Source organism: Entelurus aequoreus, linkage group LG03, assembly GCF_033978785.1.
Source record: "Entelurus aequoreus isolate RoL-2023_Sb linkage group LG03, RoL_Eaeq_v1.1, whole genome shotgun sequence".
Lineage (NCBI taxonomy): Eukaryota > Metazoa > Chordata > Actinopteri > Syngnathiformes > Syngnathidae > Entelurus > Entelurus aequoreus.
In genome coordinates, this window is record NC_084733.1 from 82,913,042 (window position 1) to 82,936,347 (window position 23,306).

General features: G+C 39.5%; 1 protein-coding gene across 5 annotated transcripts in view; it reads right to left on the reverse strand.

Moving 5' to 3' along the window:
* LOC133646972 (calcium-dependent secretion activator 2-like) overlaps nt 1–23,306 on the reverse strand; it is a 269,411-nt gene that overhangs the window by 176,396 nt on the left and 69,709 nt on the right. For all 5 annotated transcript variants that reach the window (XM_062042966.1, XM_062042965.1, XM_062042963.1 and 2 more), the window contains exons 4-8: nt 8,331–8,411; nt 8,021–8,254; nt 4,946–5,067; nt 690–801; nt 477–616 (exon numbers count right to left, since the gene is read on the reverse strand). In XM_062042966.1, coding sequence (XP_061898950.1) covers nt 477–616; nt 690–801; nt 4,946–5,067; nt 8,021–8,254; nt 8,331–8,411 — 689 coding nt within the window. The remainder of the gene's footprint in view (nt 1–476; nt 617–689; nt 802–4,945; nt 5,068–8,020; nt 8,255–8,330; nt 8,412–23,306) is intronic.

Sequence of the window (23,306 nt, forward strand, 5' to 3'; positions counted from 1 at the left end):
TCACGGTGCGGATGTTCTCCCGAAATGTGTTTGTCATTCTTATTTGGTGTGGGTTCACAGTGTGGCGCATATTTGTAACAGTGTTAAAGTTGTTTATACGGCCACCCTCAGTGTGACCTGTATGGCTGTTGACCAAGTATGCATTGCATTCACTTATGTGTGTGTGAAAAGCCGTAGGTATTATGTGACTGGCTTTGCCTTTAAGGTTTATTGGCGCTCTGTACTTCTCCGTGTACACAGCGGCGTTTTAAAAAGTCACAAATTTTACTTTTTGAAACCGATACCGATCATTTTGAAACCGATACCGATAATTTACCATATTACATTTTAAAGCATTTATCGGCCCTAGTTTTTCCCTTCGTCAAACCAGAATAAAGGAGACAGGAAGCAAGTGAACAATGAAGAAAAGGGAGGAGTGACAATGTGGATGTACTTGCTTCCTTCAGCCAGTAGGGGGAGACTTCCATAACACTCACCCGCTGTGCTTCATGTTGGGGGGTTTGTCCATGCGCACGGCCAGCTTGATCTTCAGCTCCGTGTCCTGGCTGTTCTTGGGGACCACCATGCGGTGGAACTCGGCCTGCTTGGGGCCGTTGGTGGTCGGGGTGAGGACCACCTTGGACAGGAGCAAAAGGAGCAGTTAAACGTCACGCCGCTTCACCGTGGCTGCTGTGCCCGCCGGGACTCACTCGGCCCAGCTCCTTGTCCTCCAGAGCCAGGACCCCCGTGCTCTCCATGAAGAGCTTGACTTTGACCGAGGGCAGAGGATGATTCGTGCAGAAGTCGCCCTGAGTCGCCCACCTGAGACACACGAGCAACGTCACACAGCAAAAACTGAAATCTAAGTAAGATTAAAAATCTCAAATAAGGGTGATATTTGCTTATTTTCTGTCTGATAAGATAATTCTTCTCACTAAGCAGATTTTATGTTAGAGTCTTTTACTTGTTTTAAGTGTTTTGGTCCTAAATGATCTCAGTAAGATATTACAGCTTGAGATTTGATGACCTATATTGAGTAAAACATGCTTGAAACTAGAATATCAACTGTTGCAAAGCTGTGTCATTAACACTCACAAGCATAAAACTACTTTTTTCAAAGTAAACATGTCTTATTTCAAGCATGAAATAAAAAATCATGACTTTGACACAATTGTGTGTCATAATTAAAACAGATGACAGCCAAATGGACTTTTGCTGTTTTATTTTCACTGAAACAATAGAAAAGACGTACTCATGTAGTAGTACAGTTGGCACAGTACAGTAAACTGCCAGGTAATATTTAACATGTGACATTATAAACAATTTTGAACAGAAATAGTTCATGCACAAATATATATATGCGCACTAATGACTGAAAGAGCACGCACTTGGCGCGATGATGTCATGTTATCGATGGAAAAATGCATTTTTAGACAATATGATTTGCCTGAGCAGCTAGGAGACCCCGAGAGTAACAAGCGCTTGCCTTGTTGCCTTTCCATTAGCAAAAACAAACTAGTTTTTAGTATAAGTTTCCTGGTTTCAAGAAATGTAATGCCGAGCGCATATCATTATGTCAAGATAATGGCACTAGCATTTACTGCATTTAAGAATATTTTTCAACATATTGAGCAAAAAGGTCTCTTTTTTTTTTTTTTCTACCAAGAAAAGTGCACTTTTTATTAGTGAGAATATACTTCTTTTAAGGTATTTTGGGGTTCATTGAGGTTAGCTAATTTTACTTGTTTTGGAAAGTCTTGATAAGCCAAATTTTCTTGTTCTATTGGCAGATAATTTTGCTTAGTTCAAATAAAATACCCCTCATTTTTGTATTTTTTTTTCTTGTTTGTGAACACTGACTTTTTGCAGTGAAGGTGCGCAGTAGGATTATATTCATCATCAGTTTAGCAGCTTTATACAGCTCTGCATGCGCTATGAAACGTGTTGGTGTGAACGTCAAGTGCGTCAAACTGATACGGCACCTGGGGAATCGTTACCGGCACTAAACAGTACCAATTTTTGGGCACTTTTGTGTGTGTTAATACAACTTAATTGTTGTATAAAATTTGATTTTTAATGTAAAATTTTTAAAAATGAGCTGATAACTGTGCTGTCCACTTGTTTAGATCTTGTTTTATTATCACATTTGAGTCTCATTGGGGCAGCACGGCAGCACAGGGGTTAGTGCATGTGCCTCACAATACGAAGGTTCTGAGTAGTCCTGAGTTCAATCCCGGGCTCGGGATCTTTTTGTGTGGAGTTTGCATGTTCTCCCTGTGACTGCGTGGGTTCCCTCCGGGTACTCCTACTTCCTCCCACCGCCAAAAACATGCACTTGGGGGTTGATTGGCAACACTAAATTGGCCCTAATGTGTGAATGTGAGTGTGAATGTTGTCTGTCTATCTGTGTTGGCCCTGTGATGAGGTGGCGACTTGTCCAGGGTGTACCCCGCCTTCCGCCCGAAGGCAGCTGAGATAGGCTCCAGCACCATCCGCGACCCCAAAAGGGAAAAGCGGTAAAAAATAGATGGACTGATGGAGTCTCATTGGCAATGCAGTTGCACTTCCAAGACATTAGATGGCACTACTGCATAGGCATTCTATGGGATGTTGTCAACTAGGAAGTATCTTTTTCAAATGGAGCTGAATGGCGGGTCAAGAAAAAAAAAAAATTGATATTCGTATGAATTGCAATTTTTATTTGTAACGAAAAATTCAAAATTGATTACTTTTTTTTTTTTACACTCAGACAAATCATATTGTTGACGTAGATCAGAGGTGTCAAACTTGTTTCCATTGAGGGCCACGCCGCAGTCATGGCTGCCATTAGAGGGCCGCTTGTAACAGTAAATAATTAATGAATTAGCCTATGAATTTAAATATTTTTAAACATTTTTTACATAGAGAGTAATAAAAAACCTGTGGATTTTGACACGGTTTACAGAAAAAAATGGCAGCTTAGTTGCCAGACTTTTACTGTAAAATATATGGTGTTTTGTTTTTTTATTATTATTGTTTTCACAACATATTACTGTAAATAAAAATACAGTACCGCTGTTTAATTGTATTTTGGCAATTCAGCTGCCAGTTTTTTTACCATAATAAAATGTGGTACCATAATAAACAAAACAAAAAAATAACTGACAGCTCAGTCGACAGAATTTTACTGTAAAAAAACAAACATTGGCCGTTTTTTGCCAACTTACAGTAGTAATATGCTGTCAGAAAAACTCCCTAAAGTTTACAGTAAAATCTATTGGTCATTTTTATAGAGTACAATTTGATGTTTAACTTGCTTCCAAATAATAAGTTAAGCAGATATTTAAGTATTTATTTGGATTTAGACCAAAAAAGTTGGATAATATAATATTTGTTGCAATTTTGGACACAATTTTTTCCCCTGTCACACTAGAAAAAAAAAAAAAAGCCTAATACCTTTAGTAAGAAAATAAAGTAAAGAAAGAAAATACAAGGTATTTTATTGACACATTATTTCCTGGCTTTTGCGGGCCATATAAAATGACGTGGAGTACCAGATCTGGCTCGCGGGTCTTGAGTTTGATGTAGAGGATCTATATCAGCTGTACACATTTACTTTACAAAAGAGAAGTGTTGGATACTTCTTGTTGCCTTATTTGTATTTGACTTTATTTAATGTATGGGTAGAATTTTATTCAACAAATCCAGTTTTCTTTTAAGAGCTTTGTGTCTGTTTTATGGAGGAATGTAGTTCATCATAGAACTGGCAGCCAACGTTACTAAAAAAGTATTGATTTTGAATCAAGAATCAGTTTCAATCGAATCGTTACCTCCAAGAATTGAATGGAATCGTGTGGTGCCCAAAGATTCCCAGCCCCGTTGCTAAAAATTTTATGTTGCGCCCTACACAGTGTTTGTACTGTAAGTATTACACACCAGATGTTTGATTGTAACCTTCATCTTAGTCGTAGTTCTCATTACTGTTAGAATAATTATGTATATATTATCACACTAACTTTAGTATGCTTAAAGTCCGTTGCTTTAGTTATGTAGCTATTGTGCTCAAGTTGGACTTTTCTAATCTGTGCAAGGACAAAGACTTCTTGTCTGAGGGGTGGCCTCAGGCGTAGATGTTATCTTTGTTTTAGCCCGCTAACAGCCAAGGACTTCAACGACCTCAACGAAGATAAGATGACAGCACGCAGACGAAGCAGAGACTTCAAGGACCTCAACGAAGATAACATGACAACACGCAGATGAAGCGGGGACAAGGCGAAATCACAAGGCCCCCAGCACATTCCGTCACGTATCGTGCGTCCTGGACCTGCTTTGTATAATATATGTGACCACTCCTTTAAGAGGCGGCCTAGGTATTGTTGACTGTGGAACTCCTGAATAAATAGAGGGACGCAGGAGCTGAACCTTAGAGCGTAGGGCGAGACTGTGACTAAGTGTGCAGCTCCATGCGTTCCCCTCATGAGCTAAATTGAACTCTGTCTCTGCATGATTCCTTGCTTCTTGTCTGATTAATAGATGTCATCAGTGTTTGAACCTGACAATTACCAAATGTTGAGGTGTTGTAGTTGCCATGTGAGATCGCTAATGCTATTATTAGCATGTCTATGGCAAATCCAAAGCAAATTAGCATCAAGCTACAACTTTTTGGAAGAGTGGAGCCTTACTTTACATTGAGCCAGTGTTTAGACTGCAACCGGACGTGAAGTCACGTGCAACAAAAGTATGGAAATACAGCATTGTTGGATTTTACATGAATCGATACCCGGTAGTACCGATGGAATTCAGTCGGTGCCTTTAAATGTACACATCCCTACGAGTCGTACGGTTGTTTGCGATCAACTCGGCAGCCATTTCGAAGCCATTTAGCACTACCACAACATCGGTGGTGTTTTCCGCAATGCATTGTTATTTCATTGGTGCTGGGTTGTAATTATTCAGTGTGCAAGGGAAGGATTCCAAAAACACTGACTGTGGTCTGGAGGCCTCAGCCTGGTCCGTCTGCAGCTTCTCCCCGCCATCCACCTCCATGGTGCAGTACACGATCCTGTTGGGAGCCACCGACTTCAGACCCTCGACCTCCACGATCACCACCTGGACACATGTTCACACATTTGTCACAACAAACCAGGCATCCCAACTAGAGATCCACAGATACGTTTTTTTTTCAGGGCCGATACCGCTTATTAGTAGTCAATGAGTCTGAGAACGGATATTTGGAGCTGATATTCATTAGGAGTAAAAGTTATTTAAACATGGATATAATATGTTAGTAAACATCTGGACAAGGCTTTAAGTTGTTTTTTAACATTATTTGTTAGTAAAGGTGGGACCAGTAGCAATAATAATAATAATAATAATTAGGGATGTCCGATAATGGCTTTTTTGCCGATATCCGATATTCCAATATAGTCTAACTCTTAATTACCGATACTGATATCAACCGATACCGATATATACACATTATTGCGCCTAATTTGGACAACCAGGTATGGTGAAGATAAGGTCCTTTAAAAAAAAATAAAAAAAATAAAATAAGATAAATAAATTAAAAACATTTTCTTGAATAAAAAAAGAAAGTAAAACAATATAAAAACAGTTACATAGAAACTAGTAATTAATAAAAATTAGTAAAATTAACTGTTAAAGGTTAGTACTATTAGTGGACCAGCAGCACGCATAATCATGTGTGCTTACGGACTGTATCCCTTGCAGACTGTATTGTTATATATTGATATATAATGTAGGAACCAGAATATTAATAACAGAAATAAACAACCCTTTTGTGTGAATGAGTGTGAATGAGTGTAAATGGGGGAGGGGTTTTTTTTGGGTTGTTGCACTAATTGTAAGTGTATCTTGTGTTTTTTATGTTGATTTAATAAAAAAACAAAAAATAAAATAAAAAAACGATACCGATAAAAAAAAAAAACGATACCGATAATTTCCGATATTACATTTTAAAGCATTTATCGGCCGATAATATCGGTAGGCCGATATTATCGGACATCTCTAATAATAATAATAGATTTTATTTGTAAAAAGCACTTTCCATTGAGTAAACAACCTCAAAGTGCTACAGTGTATTAAAAAAAATAAAAATACAAATATAATGAAAAATAAATAAAATAAAAACTAGAACAGCCTAATAGCTAGAACTAGTATGCATATATTTAAAAAAATTGTTTTTTTTTTTAAAGAAGAGTTTTTAAGCCTTTTTTTAAAGCATCCACAGTCTGTGGTGCCCTCAGGTGGTCAGGGAGAGCGTTCCACAGACTGGGAGCGGCGGAGCAGAAAGCCCGGTCTCCCATTGTTCGCAGCTTTGTCCTCGGAGGTTGGAGGAGGTTAGCCTGTCCGGAGTGGAGGTGTCGTGTGGAGGATTTGGGGGTGAGTAGTTCTTTGAGGTAGAGGGGGGCATTTCCATGGAGGCACTGGTGGGTTAGTAGAGTTACTTTGTATTTAATCCTGAGTGGAACAGGAAGCCAGTGAAGGGATTTGAGAATTGGTGTGATATGGTCGTATTTCCACACTCTCATCAGGATCCTAGCAGCACTATTCTGTATGTATTGCAGCTTCTGGATGTTCTTGCTGGGGATCCCGACAAGAAGTGCGTTGCAGTAGTCTAGCGACATCATGTTTTATGCGGTGCCAACAGTGTGTTTAATTTAGCAGCAAAAAAACACCTTTATTACGTGTGTCTAAGAGGAGCATCACCATTTGCATTTGAAAATATACAAATAAAAATATTAGCTTAAATGATAGCTTTTTTTTTGGCAAATTTTGTAGGTATACACCTCTGTCATAGTTTGGTCCTTGATGCATGCCAACGTTAGCATGCTAGCATTTTAAACCTAGTGGTTAGAGTGTCCGCCCTGAGATCGGTAGGTTGTGGGTTCAAACCCCGGCCGAGTCATACCAAAGACTATAAAAAAATGGGACCCATTACCTCCCTGCTTGGCACTCAGCATCAAGGGTTGGAATTGGGGGTTAAATCACCAAAATGATTCCCGGGCGCGGCACCGCTGCTGCCCACTGCTCCCCTCACCTCCCAGGGGGTGAACAAGGGGATGGGTCAAATGCAGGACAAATTTCACCACACCTAGTGTGTGTGACAATCATTGGTACTTTAACTTTTAACTTTAACACATTTTTCAGGGAGACACCTCAGAGTAATATATTTTGGTCAGTTAGCATTTTAGCATGCTAACATTATCAATGCTTTTTTAATCTAATTTAGCAGGTGTAGTGGCATATATGTTGGTATTTCACAAATGCAACCTTAAACCATGCTATTGTTCGCATACTACATTTTTTAGTAGAGATGTTTGATATTATCGGCCGATAAATGCTTTAAAATGTAATATCGGAAATTATCGGTATCGGTTTCAAAAAGTAAAATGTATGACTTTTTAAAACGCCGCTGTGTACACGGACGTAGGGAGAAGTACAGAGCGCCAATAAACCTTAAAGGTACTGCCTTTGCGTGCCGGCCCAGTCACATAATACCTACGGCTTTTCACACACACAAGTGAACGCAAGGCATACTTGGTCAACAGCCATACAGGTCACACTGAGGGTGGCCGTATAAACAACTTTAACACTGTTACGAATATGCGCCACACTGTGAACCCACACCAAACAAGAATGACAAACACATTTCGGGAGAACATCCGCACCGCAACACAACATAAACACAACAGAACAAATACCCAGAACCCCTTGCAGCACTAACTCTTCCGGGACTACAATATACAACCCCGCTACATTTTACTTTTTGAAACCGATACCGATAATTTCCGATATGACATTTTAAAGCATTTAACGGCCGATAATATCAGACTGCCGATATTATCGGCCATCCCTACTCTCAGTGCTGCTGGAGTGATCGCAAACTGGGATACCATCACATGGCACCGTTGGATTGTATGTGAATCGATGCCCCGGTAGGACTGGCGTGATTCAATAGGTGCCAAAAAAAGCACCGGATTGGGTCCCTAGGTTGGACCAGTGAAATTCTGGTATGGCGCCAAAACAAACACGAGTTCACCTCCAGCGTGAAGGACAGCAACACGTCCGACTTGGACAGCACGTCCGCTTCGTCGCCCAGTTCGTAGAAGGAGTTGTTCATGGACGAGCGCTTGAGCTTCTGCTTGAAGTCGGGTCCTCCTTTGGCCACGGGAAGACTCTCCAGGTTGCCCATCAGCAGGTTGATGGAGGACCGCAGCTCCTCCACGTAGAGGACATCCATGTCGGCGGACACGAACTTGGGGTATCTCCTCTCCTGCAGGACAAACAGCCGCCACTCTGGCAAGCGAGTACAAAGAACTTTTCTCGGAAGTACCGGTGGATTCTCTCACCCTGGCGATCTTCTCCACCAGCTGCAGCCGTCCGTCCAGCTCTCTGCGGATCTGAGCCGCCTGCTCGTCCACGTTGTCCAGCTGGCGTTCAGACAAGGCAAAGTTAGACACAGCCGATCAATAATCCAATCAAGAAGCAGAAGTGATCGATCAATCAGTGTGTTACTGTCAGGTTCAAACACTGATGACATCTATTAAACAAGACAAGAGGCAAAGAATCAAACAGAGGCAGAATTCAATTTGGACTGAATATTGAGGAGAAAACGTGTCGACCTGTAACCTCTTACAGTGTCACCCACGCTCTGCCAAAAGACTGCACTCCTCCTTCTTTATTTGACTTTCTCCCCCCACCTGCTTCCAGAGGGAAGTGGGTCGTAAACAGCGTTGCCTTTGGTTACCGAACAGTTCAAAAGAAGATGTCGTAAAATAGTTCCATAAAATAGTTCAAAAAGGGTTTGTAAAATACTTCAAAAAAGAGTCGGTCTGGAAATTGGGCAGATCCTGCCATCTGTCCGCTTTGAAGTCACAGTGGAGTTTTACCAGCCTTCCTCCTGTTAGGCCCTAAAGACAGCTCCCGTCCCCCTGCCAGGAACTCAATGTAATACAAAGCTTTTGTGATAATTTAGAAACAATTATTCTAACAGTTACGTTGCTAATTGACTGATAGGAGGGAACAACGGTGTGAGCTGCACTTCCACTCACCACCACTTTAGTTTCTTTGAACCATAGTAGAAGTGCAGTTCAGTCTTTTAGCCGTCCATAGCGTTTCTACTCACATGGATTCTTCATTCATCGCTCCTAGCAACGTTTGTAAGTTTTACAATATAACTAAAACAACTCTTACTTACTAAACCGTCCCATGTGTGATGTCTGTAGGAGTGTTTCCATGCATTTTAGTATCTGCTACTATGTAATCAATCGCGTCATTAGCATTAGCAAATATTGCTAACACGTTTACGAGTGTCTATATTAGTATTATTAACTTACAATGGCATTCTTTTTGTATTGTTTCAGTTTCACAAATTCCTCAGTAAATTCATCAAAACGTCAAAGTGTAGTTATCGAGTCTGTTTAGCTGATTGGAGAGCTAGCTTCCGCAAATTGCAACATTACCAAGAGGTAGTTTGGCTGGGTCAGGTACCGTAAGCATGTCACCGTTGGATTTTACGTTGACCGGCGGGATTAGGTCGGTGTCAACAAAGTACCGGATCCCGGATACCAGTACCCCCCTTTAAGTGTACTGACTTTAGGATCCATGGCCAATATTACTGTAGTACTTGCATGTTTTATTTAGCCTTTTTTTTATCCTAGAAAAGACATATTTTAGGCCAAAAATACATTGAATAAAAACAAATTGGAAGAATAAAAAATCTACATTGGAGTGAAGCGTGATGTGACGAAGTACGACATGATGATGCAACACGTGGCCAGGAAGCAACCTGGGTGTTGTGGAGGATGCATATATGTTTAAGAGTTCTTTCTTTTTACATAGCCATGACTAGAGTAGTTAGTACTTTTCCTTTGTATATTCTACTAGTCTCTCTTTGTCTTCAGATTGTCTGTTTAGTGTCTTAAACCCCCAAATCTTCCTTATCAGTGTTGCGAGGGGGGGGGGGCTTTCTTTGTGTGCAAGAAGTTGGCTTTTCCGTTTGAATGTCAGATCAACTAGAGTAGCCGATATGAATGTATTGGTTAAGATGATCTCCTAAAGCTTTAGTAAAACTTGAAAATATTCCTATTCTGTCTTGATGGTCCTTTTTACTCGGCATATATGTCAGACCTGGGCAAATTAAGGCCCGGGGGCCGCATGCGGCCCGTTGAGCTTTCCCATCTGGCCCGCCGGACATTCCCAAAAATTTTTTTTAGATCTTTAAGATGGAAACAGTAGCTGCCATTATGCAGTCATGTTTTCAAATGACCGTAAGTCTTTAACTATACAAAGTATTTCAATGGTTGGAATCTGCGCTTATGGATGATATACTAGTTACTATGGTAATAAAGTTAGTTACTATGGTCATTTAATTAGTTACTATGATCATCTACGTCACAGCAGCTCAGACGAGGCACCAAGCAGTGTGGGCGGGAAGACTTTCCACAGACGCGGAAGGAGATTTTCACAACACAGTTCTAAAGCTTAGTGATATATAGAATGGAATAGAATAGAAAGTACTTTATTGATCCCTCGGGGAAATTCAGCAAATATCAGATATATCAAATTGTAGGTGGGTTTATTCTGTACCCTTTGCGTTCATATTTCACTGTTTGTTGCGTTTCACTTGATTGTAAAATATGTCGATCGAAAGGGGGTGTGACGTTCATATTTTGTCAATAGTCAGTGTTTTATCGTTCATAGAAAAATGTAAAAATTCCATTACGTTTTTTAGGGCGGTCCGTCATAACGTTTTTAAGCATTCAATCAGACATTATTGTGAGGTTTTGTATTAGTGTTCCTAAAAATAGATATACCGGCCCCCAGACACATTTTTTTCCCTAAATGTGGCCCCTGAGTCAAAATAATTGCCCAGGCCTGATATATGTCATCGAAAGAACTTGGGATTGACCAGTAACTTAGATTCCCTGGGAGGAAGAACTGGTCGACGCAACAGTGTGTAAAGAGCGAGCTGAAAGATGTTGACACGTTAACGTTTTGGCACGATCACAGTAAATAATTTTATTGATATTAAAATATTATAATTGTAATTTAATGGTGAAAAAAAAAATTACTTTTGGAAATGAGCTATTGTTATTTCGAGGGAGATGGCAGGCACTCCTAAATGTTTCCTCTCCGTCACTTAGTAAGCGAAGAAAGTGCAAAGATTAATGTGCCCAGCATGTTTCAAGTGTTATGCAGGATTGACTTCCACAAAGGGACGACTTGTCGGAGCTGAAAGCAGACGCTGACTGTGCGGTTTCCTGATGAACAGTGTGATATCACGAGCACGCTGTGATGAGCGCTGGAGCCCTCACAGCAGACAACAAAAGGAAAGTGTTAAAATTAGCTCTCGTTAAAAATACTCGGTCAGGAAAACGAAGACCTTTTGGTCTGATGGTGAACGAGCTATGTTATTCATTCATTTACTTGCTCAACACAAAGTCATTTTAAGTGAGTCCTGCAGGTTGATACGTAAGTATCTTACATTTTAGTACACACATGACTCAAGATACACAAACCGCACCAACAGAGTCAGAGCACACATCCAGTTAGTCCCAAGAAAAGTCATTTGGACTTGGATGTCAGTTTAAACTCCACTTTTTTGCAGGGTACACAAAAACTACTTCCACAGAATGAAATGAAGGACAAGCAAGAAGAAAATGACTTTTTGTGAACATAGGCAATGACTTCTAGGATTAAAATGAGCTCTGCTTCCTCCTACTCCTTTTCGGACATGTTAGAGTGTAAAACTGTAAACATCTTCACTGTATAAACTAGGGTAGTCAAACATTCTTATTTGTAAGGATTTTTAACCAATCAAAAAAACACATTTTGTATTTTATTTTATTTTTCAACATGTCCTGTCCAGACACTTAGACACATGGTATTGCTGATGTAGATTATCTATATCTGCTGTACACATCAGTGGCCATTACATCAATGTTAATATGTGCACAGCATTTACTTCAATGACCAAATCCAAACAACCTTCCCTAGTCATGGTGCAGAAAAAAAAAATTCAACAAGTGCAAAAATTCAACAAACATGGTCTCACATAACACAACCTGCTCATTGAACTTGGTGGATATTATAAAAAACGTCCAAATTAGCATACAAAAAATCTAAACTACACCCATGTAAATCCATTACAAAGGATGATGGTAGAAATGCAAAACACTCTCTCCACACTTATCCATGTTTGGCACATTTTAGCTGCTTGGTATTTCTGATTGATTAAAAAACTTTAAAGGCCTACTGAAAGCCACTACTACCGACCACGCAGTCTGATAGTTTATATATCAATGATGAAATCTTAACATTGCAACACATGCCAATACGGCCGGGTTAACTTATAAAGTGCAATTTTAAATTTCCCGGGAAACTTCCGGTTGAAAACGTCTATGTATGATGACGTTTGCGCGTGACGTCAATGGTTGAAGCGGAAATATTGGGACACATTGTATCCCAATACAAAAAGCTCTGTTTTCATCGCAAAATTCCACAGTATTCTGGACATCTGTTTTGGTGAATCTTTTGCAATTTGTTCAATTAACAATGAAGACTGCAAAGAAGAAAGCTGTAGGTGGGATCGGTGTATTAGCGGCCGGCTGCAGCAACACAACCAGGAGGACTTTGAGTTGGATAGCAGACGCGCTATCCGACGCTAGCCGCCGACCGCATCGATGATCGGGTGAAGTCCTTCGTCGCGCCGTCGATCGCCGGAACGCAGGTGAGCACGGGTGTTGATGAGCAGATGAGGGCTGGCGTAGGTGGAGAGCTAATGTTTTTAGCATAGCTCTGTCGAGGTCCGGTAGCTAAGTTAGCTTCAATGGGGTCCTTAGCAACAGCATTGCTAGGCGTCGCCAGGCGGTACAGCATTAACCGTGTATTTACATGTCCAGTGTTTGGTAGGATTGTTGATCTTCTGTCTATCCTTCCAGTCAGGGACTTATTTCTTTTGTTTCTATCTGCATTTAAGCACGATGCTATCACGTTAGCTCCGTAGCTAAAGTGCTTCGTCGATGTATTGTCGTGGAGATAAAAGTCACTGTGAATGTCCATTTCGCGTTCTCGACTCTCATTTTCAAGAGGATATAGTATCCGAGGTGGTTTGAAATACAAATCCGTGATCCACAATAGAAAAAGGAGAAAGTGTGGAATCAAATGAGCCCTTGTACCTAAGTTACGGTCAGAGCGAAAAAAGATATGTCTTGCACTGCATTCTAGTCCGTCACTCTAACGTTCCTCATCCACGAATCTTTCATCCTTGCTCAAATTAATGGGGTAATCGTCGCTTTCTCGGTCCGAATCGCTCTCGCAGCTGGTGTAAACAATGGGGAAATGTGAGGAGCCTTTCAACCTGCGACGTCACGCTACTTCCGGTACAGGCAAGGCTTTTTTTTATCAGCGACCAAAAGTTGCGAACTTTATCGTCGATGTTCTCTACTAAATCCTTTCAGCAAAAATATGGCAATATCGCGAAATGATCAAGTATGACACATAGAATGGATCTGCTATCCCCGTTTAAATAAGAACATTTCATTTCAGTAGGCCTTTAAGGAGGTCGTCACGGAAGTAAACAAGGTAGGAGTCAAACTTTCACATACTCTTAATAACCATTAATTATATATAATTGCACATAACATGGAATCATATACATAAAAGTACAGGCCAAAAGTTTGGACACACCTTCTCATTTCAATGCGTTTTCTTTCTTTTCATGACTATTTACATTGTCACTGAAGGCATGGAAACTATGACACCTGTGAAGTGAAAACCCTTTCAGGTGACTACTTTTTGAAGCTCATCGAGAGAATGCCAAGAGTGTGCAAAACAGTAATCAGAGCAAAGGGTGGCTATTTTGAAGAAACTAGAATATAAAACATGTTTTCAGTTATTTCACCTTTTTTTGTTGGTAAATAAAAACAAAATACAATGATTTGCAAATCATTTTCAATTTACAATCAATTGAATAGACTGCAAAGACAATATATTTAATGTTGAAACAGGAAAACGTTATTTTTTGCAAATATTAGCACATTTGGAATTGGATGCCTGCAACATGTTTCAAAAAAGCTGGCACAAGTGGCGAAAAAGACTGAGAAAGTTGAGGAATGCTCATCAAACACTTATTTGGAACATCCCACAGGTGAAGAGGATAATTGGGAACAGGTGGGTGCCATGATTGGGTATAAAAACAGCTTCCATGGAATGCTCAGTCATTCACAAACAAGGATGGGGGGAGGGTCACCAATTTGTCAACAAATGCGTGAGCAAATTGTCCAACAGTTTAAGAACAACATTTCTCAACGAGCTATTGCAAGGAATTTAGGGATTTCACCATCTACGGTCCGAAATATCATCAAAAGGTTCAGAGAATCTGGAGAAATCACTGCACCTCAGGTGGTACTACATCAAAAAGCGACATCAGTGTGTAAAGGATATCACCACACGGGCTCAGGAACACTTCAGAAAACCACTGTCAGTAACTACAGTTAGTTGCTACATCTGTAAGTGCAAGTTAAAACTCTACTAAGCAAAGCGAAAGCCATTTATCAACAACACCCAGAAACGCCGAGCAGAACATTCAATTGAATATAAGTTGAAAAAGATTTGCAAATCATTGTATTCTGTTTTTATTTACGAATTACACAACGTGCCAACTTCACTGGATTTGGGTTTTGTACACAACTCCACATGTGTTCATTCCTAGTTTTGATGCCTTCAAGTGACAAACTACAATGTAAATAGTCATGAACATAAAGAAAACCCATTGAATGAGAAGGTGTGTCCAAACTTTTGGCCTGTACTGTATATATTGTACAGTGTTTCCTATAAACTGCCAAGATACCTGTGGCGGTGGGGGTGTGGATATGGGCGTGGCTGTGGGCGTGGTCACCATGACTTCATCGAGTAATTTGCATAATTTACTACAATGATTTGATTTTCTCTAAAAAGGCTCAAAAAATGTATACTTACTAATTAATAATAAGAGTTTTGTTTTAAACGTCCATCCATCCATCCATCCATTTTACAATATAATTACAACACGTTATGTACATATTTATATACAGATTTGAACAATAAGTTATTAACTGAAATATATTTATTAATTGTGGTTCTTACAAAAAATATATCTTATAAAATATAAAAGCTAAAATGTCTCAAAGCTCTGCCCCTTTAATTAGTGCATACTAAATCATTTAACTTTAGATAGATAGATAGATAGATAGATAGATAGATAGATAGATAGATAGTACTTTATTGATTCCTTCAGGAGAGTTCCCTCAGGAAAATTAAAATAGCCTACTACTACAACCATATTATTTACCAGCAACATAAAGTGAAACAGAGGCAGAGGTGTCCTGCCACAGTCAGTAACAAATAAACAGAAAACAGTAGTGGTGGTAGATAGACACAAAGCTTCATCAAACATCTGATCCACTGAACAAAGAGCTCCAAAAATCTTGATCCTACACTTCTCTTTTGTAAAGTAAATCTGAACAGCCGACATGGGCATCTACATAAACTATATGATTTGCCTGAGAAGTTGGACAGGACAAAAAATAAAATTAAAAATAAAAATTAAAAAATTAAAAAAATTTAAAAACAATTAAAAAAATTTTTTTTTTTGTTGCGGCCTTAATTCTTTCGTGGCGGGCCGCCACAAATAAATGAATGTGTGGGAAACACTGTATTGTATTAACCCGAATGTAAGAAAGCGTTTTCCTCTCTAGAAAATAGTCTGAAGGCTTCTTGAAAAACACAGAGAAAAGAAAGTGACTTGAAATTTTGAATGGTGCATAAAAACAATCATGCCAGGCCCATCCTTCCAAAGAAGTGTCGCTCACTTCAGCAAACAGACGATGGATGTGTGACGGCAGAATGTTGCTACAGTTTGGAAGAATAAATCAGCACAAGGTGCACTGTCGCTGTTATTTATCCTCCAAGTCCAAATGACTGGAACACCTGGACGCCCCCCAACTAGACCACCTGCTCGGCCCTCCCACCTCTCAGCCTCATTAGACACAGGCATTGGTCTTGGTTGGAGGACAATACTAATTAGGAAATATGACTTATGAGCAACTGTGGCCCTTCTTTTGTCATTTGTGCATACTTGCCAACCTCGAGACCTCCGAATTCGGGAGATATATATATTTATATATATATAAAAATAATCAGTTCATGAATGAGTATATCCGTGCGACCACCGTGTTCAATCAATGGAGAAGTCTGATCTACAAAATGTGCAGGCCGCATACCCCTTCACCTTCGAGCTGTCCTGGATGAACTGAAATTATTTTTTCCAATCATTTTGGAACTTGCAAGCGTACTTCTTCTTACTCGTCGTCGCCATGTCTCTTCTTCGTTCTTCTGCTTCGTCTCTGTTATGTTTTTGGACATTACTACTTGCCATAGTTTTGAAGCAATGCATGATGGGAATCCGGATGTCGTGTGTCAGTGTATTAACGTGGCGGCTAGAATAAACAAACGCTGAGAAATAGCTCCGTGCCTGCCTACTTTATTGGTTATAGATAAACCTATGGATAACGGAGACATATATACCGTATTTCCTTGAATAGCCGCAGGGGCGCTAATTAATTTAAAACCCTCTTCTCACTCCTGCGGTTACCAAAACCATGCGGAATGGGCAAGCATGCGCTAATTATTTTAAAACCTCTTCTCACTCCGGTGCTTACCTTATCATGAAAAGCACATTTAATTAAAAAAACGTTATTATGATCTTACCTTTACTTGTAAATGGGTCCATATGGTGCTGCTTCTGATCAAAGGCAGTCTTTCTTATCTTTCTTCAGTTTTAAAAGTCTCTGGAGATATTCCTTTAATTATTACCTCCTGCTTCGATTGAAAGTCCAGTTTAGAAAACTGTTTTATTTTAGATATGTAATCATCCATGTTAAAAGTGCAAGCAAACAATCGCTGCTCATGCTTGCTGCTTGTTGTCTTCTTCTGCAGTACCGGTCTCCTGCAGTACTGGTAGTCGCAAGAAGGATCACTAGCGCCCTCTACCACCAGGAGGCGGGAGTCATTTAATGACTCATATTTGACCCGGCGGAAGTGCCAAGCATGCGCTAATTATTTTGCGAAACGAGTTTGACCCGGCTGTAATTCCAGGCAGGCGAATAATATATTCCCGGCGCCAATTCAAGGAAATACGGTAATAGTCTCCTTTTCAGGTGAGAGAGGATGCTAAAGACAGTACCTTTAAGGCACGCCCCCAATATTGTTGTCCGGCTGGAAATCGGGAGAAATTCAGGAGAATGGTTGCCCCGGGAGATTTTTGGGAGGGGCACTGAAATTTGGGAGTCTCCCGGGAAAATCGGGAGGGTCGGCAAGTATGTTTGTGAGCAGCTAACAATGGTAGCACACAGCAGGGGTCTCAACTCGCATAGCTCTCGAGCTACTTTGGCAAAAAAGGTGAGATACAACTCACTAAGGACGGGAACTGTCTCTCAGTTGATTGGTATGCTTTAAATACTGGCAGAAAGTTGAGGTATGAGCCTCCACACCACTAGTTGGCGTAGTGAATGTCACAGTGAAGAGCCGACCAAAACGTCTTACTTGGTAGCATTAGCTTATAGCTACAAGAAAATTAAAAAAAGGTTCAAACAAAATAATTCTTACTTACTGAACCGTCCCATGTGTGACGTCTGTGGGAGTGTTTTCATGCATATGTGTACGTGCTATCGTAATGCAATCAAGTTAGCGTCGTTAGCATTAACGGATATGCTAACACGTTTACAACAATTTAGGTATGTAAAATAAACATTTACAAAATCTTTCGTACCGGTGTATATCTGCGGCTATTAGTCCGATGCGGTGAATATAGTAAAAATATTTATTTCTTCTAAAATGTGTTGGGTGTGGCGCTATAGCCAGGATATTTTATTCATTTAAATATCTCTCAATAAAATATTTTCAAGGTAGGAGCTGCGTCACGGAAATGATTAAATCTGGTATAGCGAGATGTTACTGTACTTTTAAATGCGTGTTGAAAATATGCATTCCCGTTTTGTGCCTTGAACCGGAAGTACAACCGTCCACAGCGTTTCAGCTCGAATGGATTCTTCATTCATCGCTGCAAGCAACGTTTGTAAGTTTTACAATATAACTAAAACTATTATTTCTTACTAAGAAGCGTCCAGTGTGTGACGCTGTAGGAGTGTTCATGCATAATTGTATGTGCTATCGTAATGTAATGAAGTTAGCTTCGTTAGCATTAGTGAATGGGCACAGTGAACCCTGTAACATCCGGTCTTACTTGCTAGCATTGGCTTATAGCTAAAAATGGACATTATTTTGTTTTTCAACGCATGGGAAAGAGGAATGTGAGTATGAAGGAGAGTGCTGAGAGGAAGAATCATTTTTATTAAAAAAATAAATAAAATAAAAAAAAATAAAAATACGTTTTTGGGAAAATTATGACTGGTTTTAGACTCGAATGAATAAGAATCGCGATTCAGATGTGAATCGATTTTTCTACATTGGTTCATAAAAGTACATTACTAGTGAGTGCTACATTATATTGCATTGTACAATATTTATTATCTAAAAGTTTTCCCTTTTGAAAAAAGCGTTACTTGTTAAAATTGTAATGTTTTGAGGGTACAAACAGATTAAACTGATTAAATTAAAACTTTTTGAGCTAGTTTTGCAACCGTTTACCCCAGAGTCATATAACTTGGTACGTGACACTTATAAACTGTTAGCATGCTAACATTAAAGTGCTAACTTTTTTTTGTGCTAAATTTACTCTTTTTTTCTCTAATTCCCCCAGCCATACATCTTAGAGCAGTGGTCCGTAACCTGGGTTCGATCGAACCCTAGGGGTTCGGCGGAGGTGAAAACACACCCGACTCATCGTGTAAATACAAACTTCTCCCTATCGGCGTATTACGGATACGGCAACAGCTGACTGGCTTGCAGGTGTGTAATTTGTTGTGAGTTTATGCACTGTGTTGGTTTTGTTGTTTGAACAAGGTGATGTTCATGCATGGTTCATTTTGTGCACCAGTAAAAAAAAAAACATGGTAACACTTTAGTATGGGGAACATATTCACCATTAATTAGTTGCTTATTAACATGCAAATTAGTAACATATTGGCTCTTAACTAGTCATTATTAAGTACTTATTAATGCCTTATTCGGCATGGCCTTATTATAACCTTAACCCTCTAACCCTGACCTGAACCCTAACCAAATAACTCTAAATTATGTCTTTGTTATTTAGAATATGTTCCCCATACTAAAGTGTTACCAAAAACATATAACTTTGTCTTGAATTTGAAAAAAAATAAAAAAAATATTTTTCACTAAAGAAGGGTTCGGTAAATGCGCATATGAAACTGGTGGGGTTCGGTACCTCCAAAAAGGTTAAGAACCACTGCCTTAGAGTCATATAACTTGGTATGTGACACAAGCTAAATATTATCATGCTCACGTTAGCTTGCTAGCATGCTAACATTGGCAAACTAACCTTTTGAGCTAGTTTTGCAACCGTTTAACCCAGAGTCATATAACTTGGTATGTGACACTTGTTACCTGTAAGCATGCAAACGATAGCATGCTAACTTAAGCACGCTAACTTTTTCATCTAATTTTACACTTTTTTTGTTCTATTTCCGCAGCCATACACCTTTAAGTCATATAACTTGGTATATGAAACATGCTGACTGCTATCATGCTATCGTTAGCATTTTTATGTAAACATGCTACTGCCACCTAAAACTCACGGATTCACCATCCAATAAGTACGCCGGCTTCCGGCGACCCCCGGCCAGAAGTCCAGGGCACAGATAGCAGGCCCATCAAAATTTCCGTGGGAATTTTCTAGTATTAATAATAATAATAATAATAATGGATTAGATTTATATAGCGCTTTTCTATACACTCAAAGCGCTTCACAGAGAAGTGAGAACCCATCAGTCATTCACACCTGGTGGTTGTAAGCTACTTTCGTAGCCACAGCTGCCCTGGGGTAGACTGACGGAAGTATGGCTGCCAGTTTGCGCTTACGGCCCCTCTGACCACCACCTATCATTCATCATTCATTCACCAGTGTGAGCGGCACCTGGGGCAATGGTGAAGTGTCCTGCCCTAGGACACAACGGCAGCGATTTGGATGGTAAGAGGCGGGGAGCGAACCTGCAACCCTCAGGTTTCTGACACGGGCGTTCTACCCAGTATGCCAGACCTGGGCAAATTAAGGCCCGGGGGCCGCATGCGGCCCGTTGAGCTTTTCAATATGGACATTCCTAAATAATTGTTTTAGATGTTTAAGATGGAAAGTGTAGCTGCCATTATGATGTGCAGTGATGTTTTCAAATGACTGTAAGTCTTCAACTATACTAAGTCTTTCAATGCTTGGAATCTGCATGATATACTAGTTACTATGGTCATCTAATAAGTTACTATGGTCATCTAATTAGTTACTTTGGTCACTATGAGATCTCAGATTGTAGGTGGGGGTTTTTTTCGCGTTCATATTTCACTATGTTTGTTGCATTTTGGTTGTGTTTCGGTTGATTGTAAACTATGTTGTCAATATTCAGTGTAGGGCTGCAACAACTAATCGATTAAATCGATTAAAATCGATTATTAAAATAGTTGCCGATTAATTTAGTCATCGATTCGTTGGATCTATGCTATGCGCATGCGCAGAGTTTTTAAAAAAAAAAAAGATTTTTATTTTTTTTTTATTTTTTAAATAAACCTTTATTTATAAACTGCAGCATTTACAAACAGCTGAGAAACAATAATCAAAATAAGTATGGTGCCAGTATGCTGTTTTTTTCCCAATAAAATACTGGATAGGATAGAAATGTAGTTTGTCTCTTTTATCCGATTATTAATCGATTAATCGAAGTAATAATCGACAGATTAATCGATTATCAAATTAATCGTTAGTTGCAGCCCTAATTCAGTGTTTTATCCTTCATAGTTAATATTGTAAATCCCACATTCTTTATTTTCATGTACATTCTGGGTGTCTCATTCAGTAAAAAAATGTCAAATTCCATTCTGTTTTTTAAGGCGGTCAGTCATAAAATTTTAGCTTTCAATCATTATTGTGAGGTTTTGTATTAGTGTTCCTAAAAATAGATATACCGGCCCCCAGACACACTTTTTTATCTAAATCTGGCCCCCCGGAGTCAAATAGTTGCCCAGGCCTGCACTACGCCATGCCGCCCCAAATTGTATTATTGTACAATGTTTATTATCTAAAAGTTACATGTTAAAATTGTGATGTTTTGGGGGTACAAACAGATTAAACTGATTAAATTCATTTTAATGGGTGATGCCGTTTTCTTTTAGGTATGAGCTGCGTCACAAAACTCATTATCCCGAGGTACTGCAGTATTTCTACGACTGGCAGCGTTTCAATGGCGATAAGCGTGTGAATAAAGAGGTGAAGAAGTCGTAATTGGGACGTGAGGCAGAAGAGAAAGAGATCTAATTAAATGTTTTCCAAACTCATAAAAGCTGATAAACGATGCTTTGCTGGCTTTTAACTGCATAAAAAAGCTTCACCTGCATCATCAGCAGCTTGAGAAAAACAAGTGCACGTTTATGCCTGTATTAAAATACGAGCGGTGAAGTCGTTTGGGTTTTACGCAAAGAACTTGACGGGCACCGGAAATTTCACAGTCGCAGGGGCTCGGCGCACTGATTGGTTGCTTGGCAACAAGAATGTGTAGTAGCTTGTGAATGTAAACATGTCAACACTGTAACCTTCCCTTACATCACTCTCATCCATGGAGGAAATACAACTGTTATGAGCATCCGCACCAGTAGTTGGCGTAGTGAAAGTCACAGTGAATCCCGTCAGATCCGAAGGAAACATCCGGTTAGCTAGTTGTTTGTACTACATTCTATTGTATTCTTTTTCCTTATCCTAAAGTTAATTTTTCTTTTTAAAAGGCATGTTACATGTTTAAAATTGTAATATTTTGGGGGGCAAGGCGGCAGTTAAATTGATTTTACTGTATTTTCCACTACATTTTCCCCAAGCTTTGAACCCTGCGGCTAATTTATGGATTCTTCTTCACTAGAGGCCATAATGGAGTTTTCATGTAACGCCGACAGAGACACTGAAAAGGTGTGTGGCGCCACCTTTTGGACGGGTTCGCTCACTGCAGGTGCTACGGGTTGAAAATATGCTTCCTGTTTCGTGCCTTGAACCGGAAGTACAACCGTCCATAGCATTTCAGCTCGAATGGATTCTTCATTCACCACTCCAAGCAACGTTTGTAAGTTTTACAATATAACTAAAACAATTCTTACTTACTAAACCGTCCCATGTGTGACGTCTGTAGGAGTGTTTTCATGCATATTTGTACGTGCTGTCGAAATGCAATCAAGCTAGCATCTATAGCAGGGGTAGGGAACCTATGGCTCTAAAGCCAGATGTGGCTCTTTTGATGACTGCATCTGGCTCTCAGATAAATCTTAGCTGACATTGCTCAACACAATAAGTAATGAATAATTCCGCTGGTAATCACAGTGTTAAAAATAACGTACAAAATATAAAACATTCTCATGCATTTTAATCCATCCATCCGTTTTCTACCACACCTGTTCAAGAAGTCGCATTAAATAAGTATTTTATTTATTATTGGTTAGCTTCAGAATAACAATGTTATTAAAAAGAATAAGAGACTTATTATACTCTAAAAATGTTGGCCTTACTTAAAAATGCACGCATTTAGTTGTGTTCAGTGTTAAAAAATATTATATGGCTCTCACGGAAATACATTTTAAAATATTTGACTTTCATGGCTCTCTCAGCCAAAAAGGTTCCCGACCCCTGATCTATAGCATTAGCCAATTTGCTAACACGTTTACAACAATTTAGGTATGTAAACAAACAGTATGTAAACAACAGTACAGTTGTGCTCATAAGTTTACGTACCCTGGGAGAATTTATGATTTCTTGGCCATTCTTCAGAGAATATGAATGATAACACAATAACCTTTCTGCCACTCATGCTTAATGGTTGTGTGAAGCTATTTATTGGCAAACAACTGTGTTTAGTCTTTTTACATCAAAATAATAAATAATAAATCCACAAATAACTTCGGCTGAAATACAGGACTCTCTGAAAAATTGTGGTGTGGCTGTTTCAAGATGCCCAATAAGGAGGCACTTGAAGAAAAATGGGTTGCATGGTCGAGTCGCCAGAAGAAAGCCATTTCTGCGCAAATGTCACAAAGTATCCTGCTTACATTACACCAAACAGCACAGAGACAAGCCTCAAAACTTCTGGAACAAAGTAATTTGGAGCGATGAGACCAAAATTGAA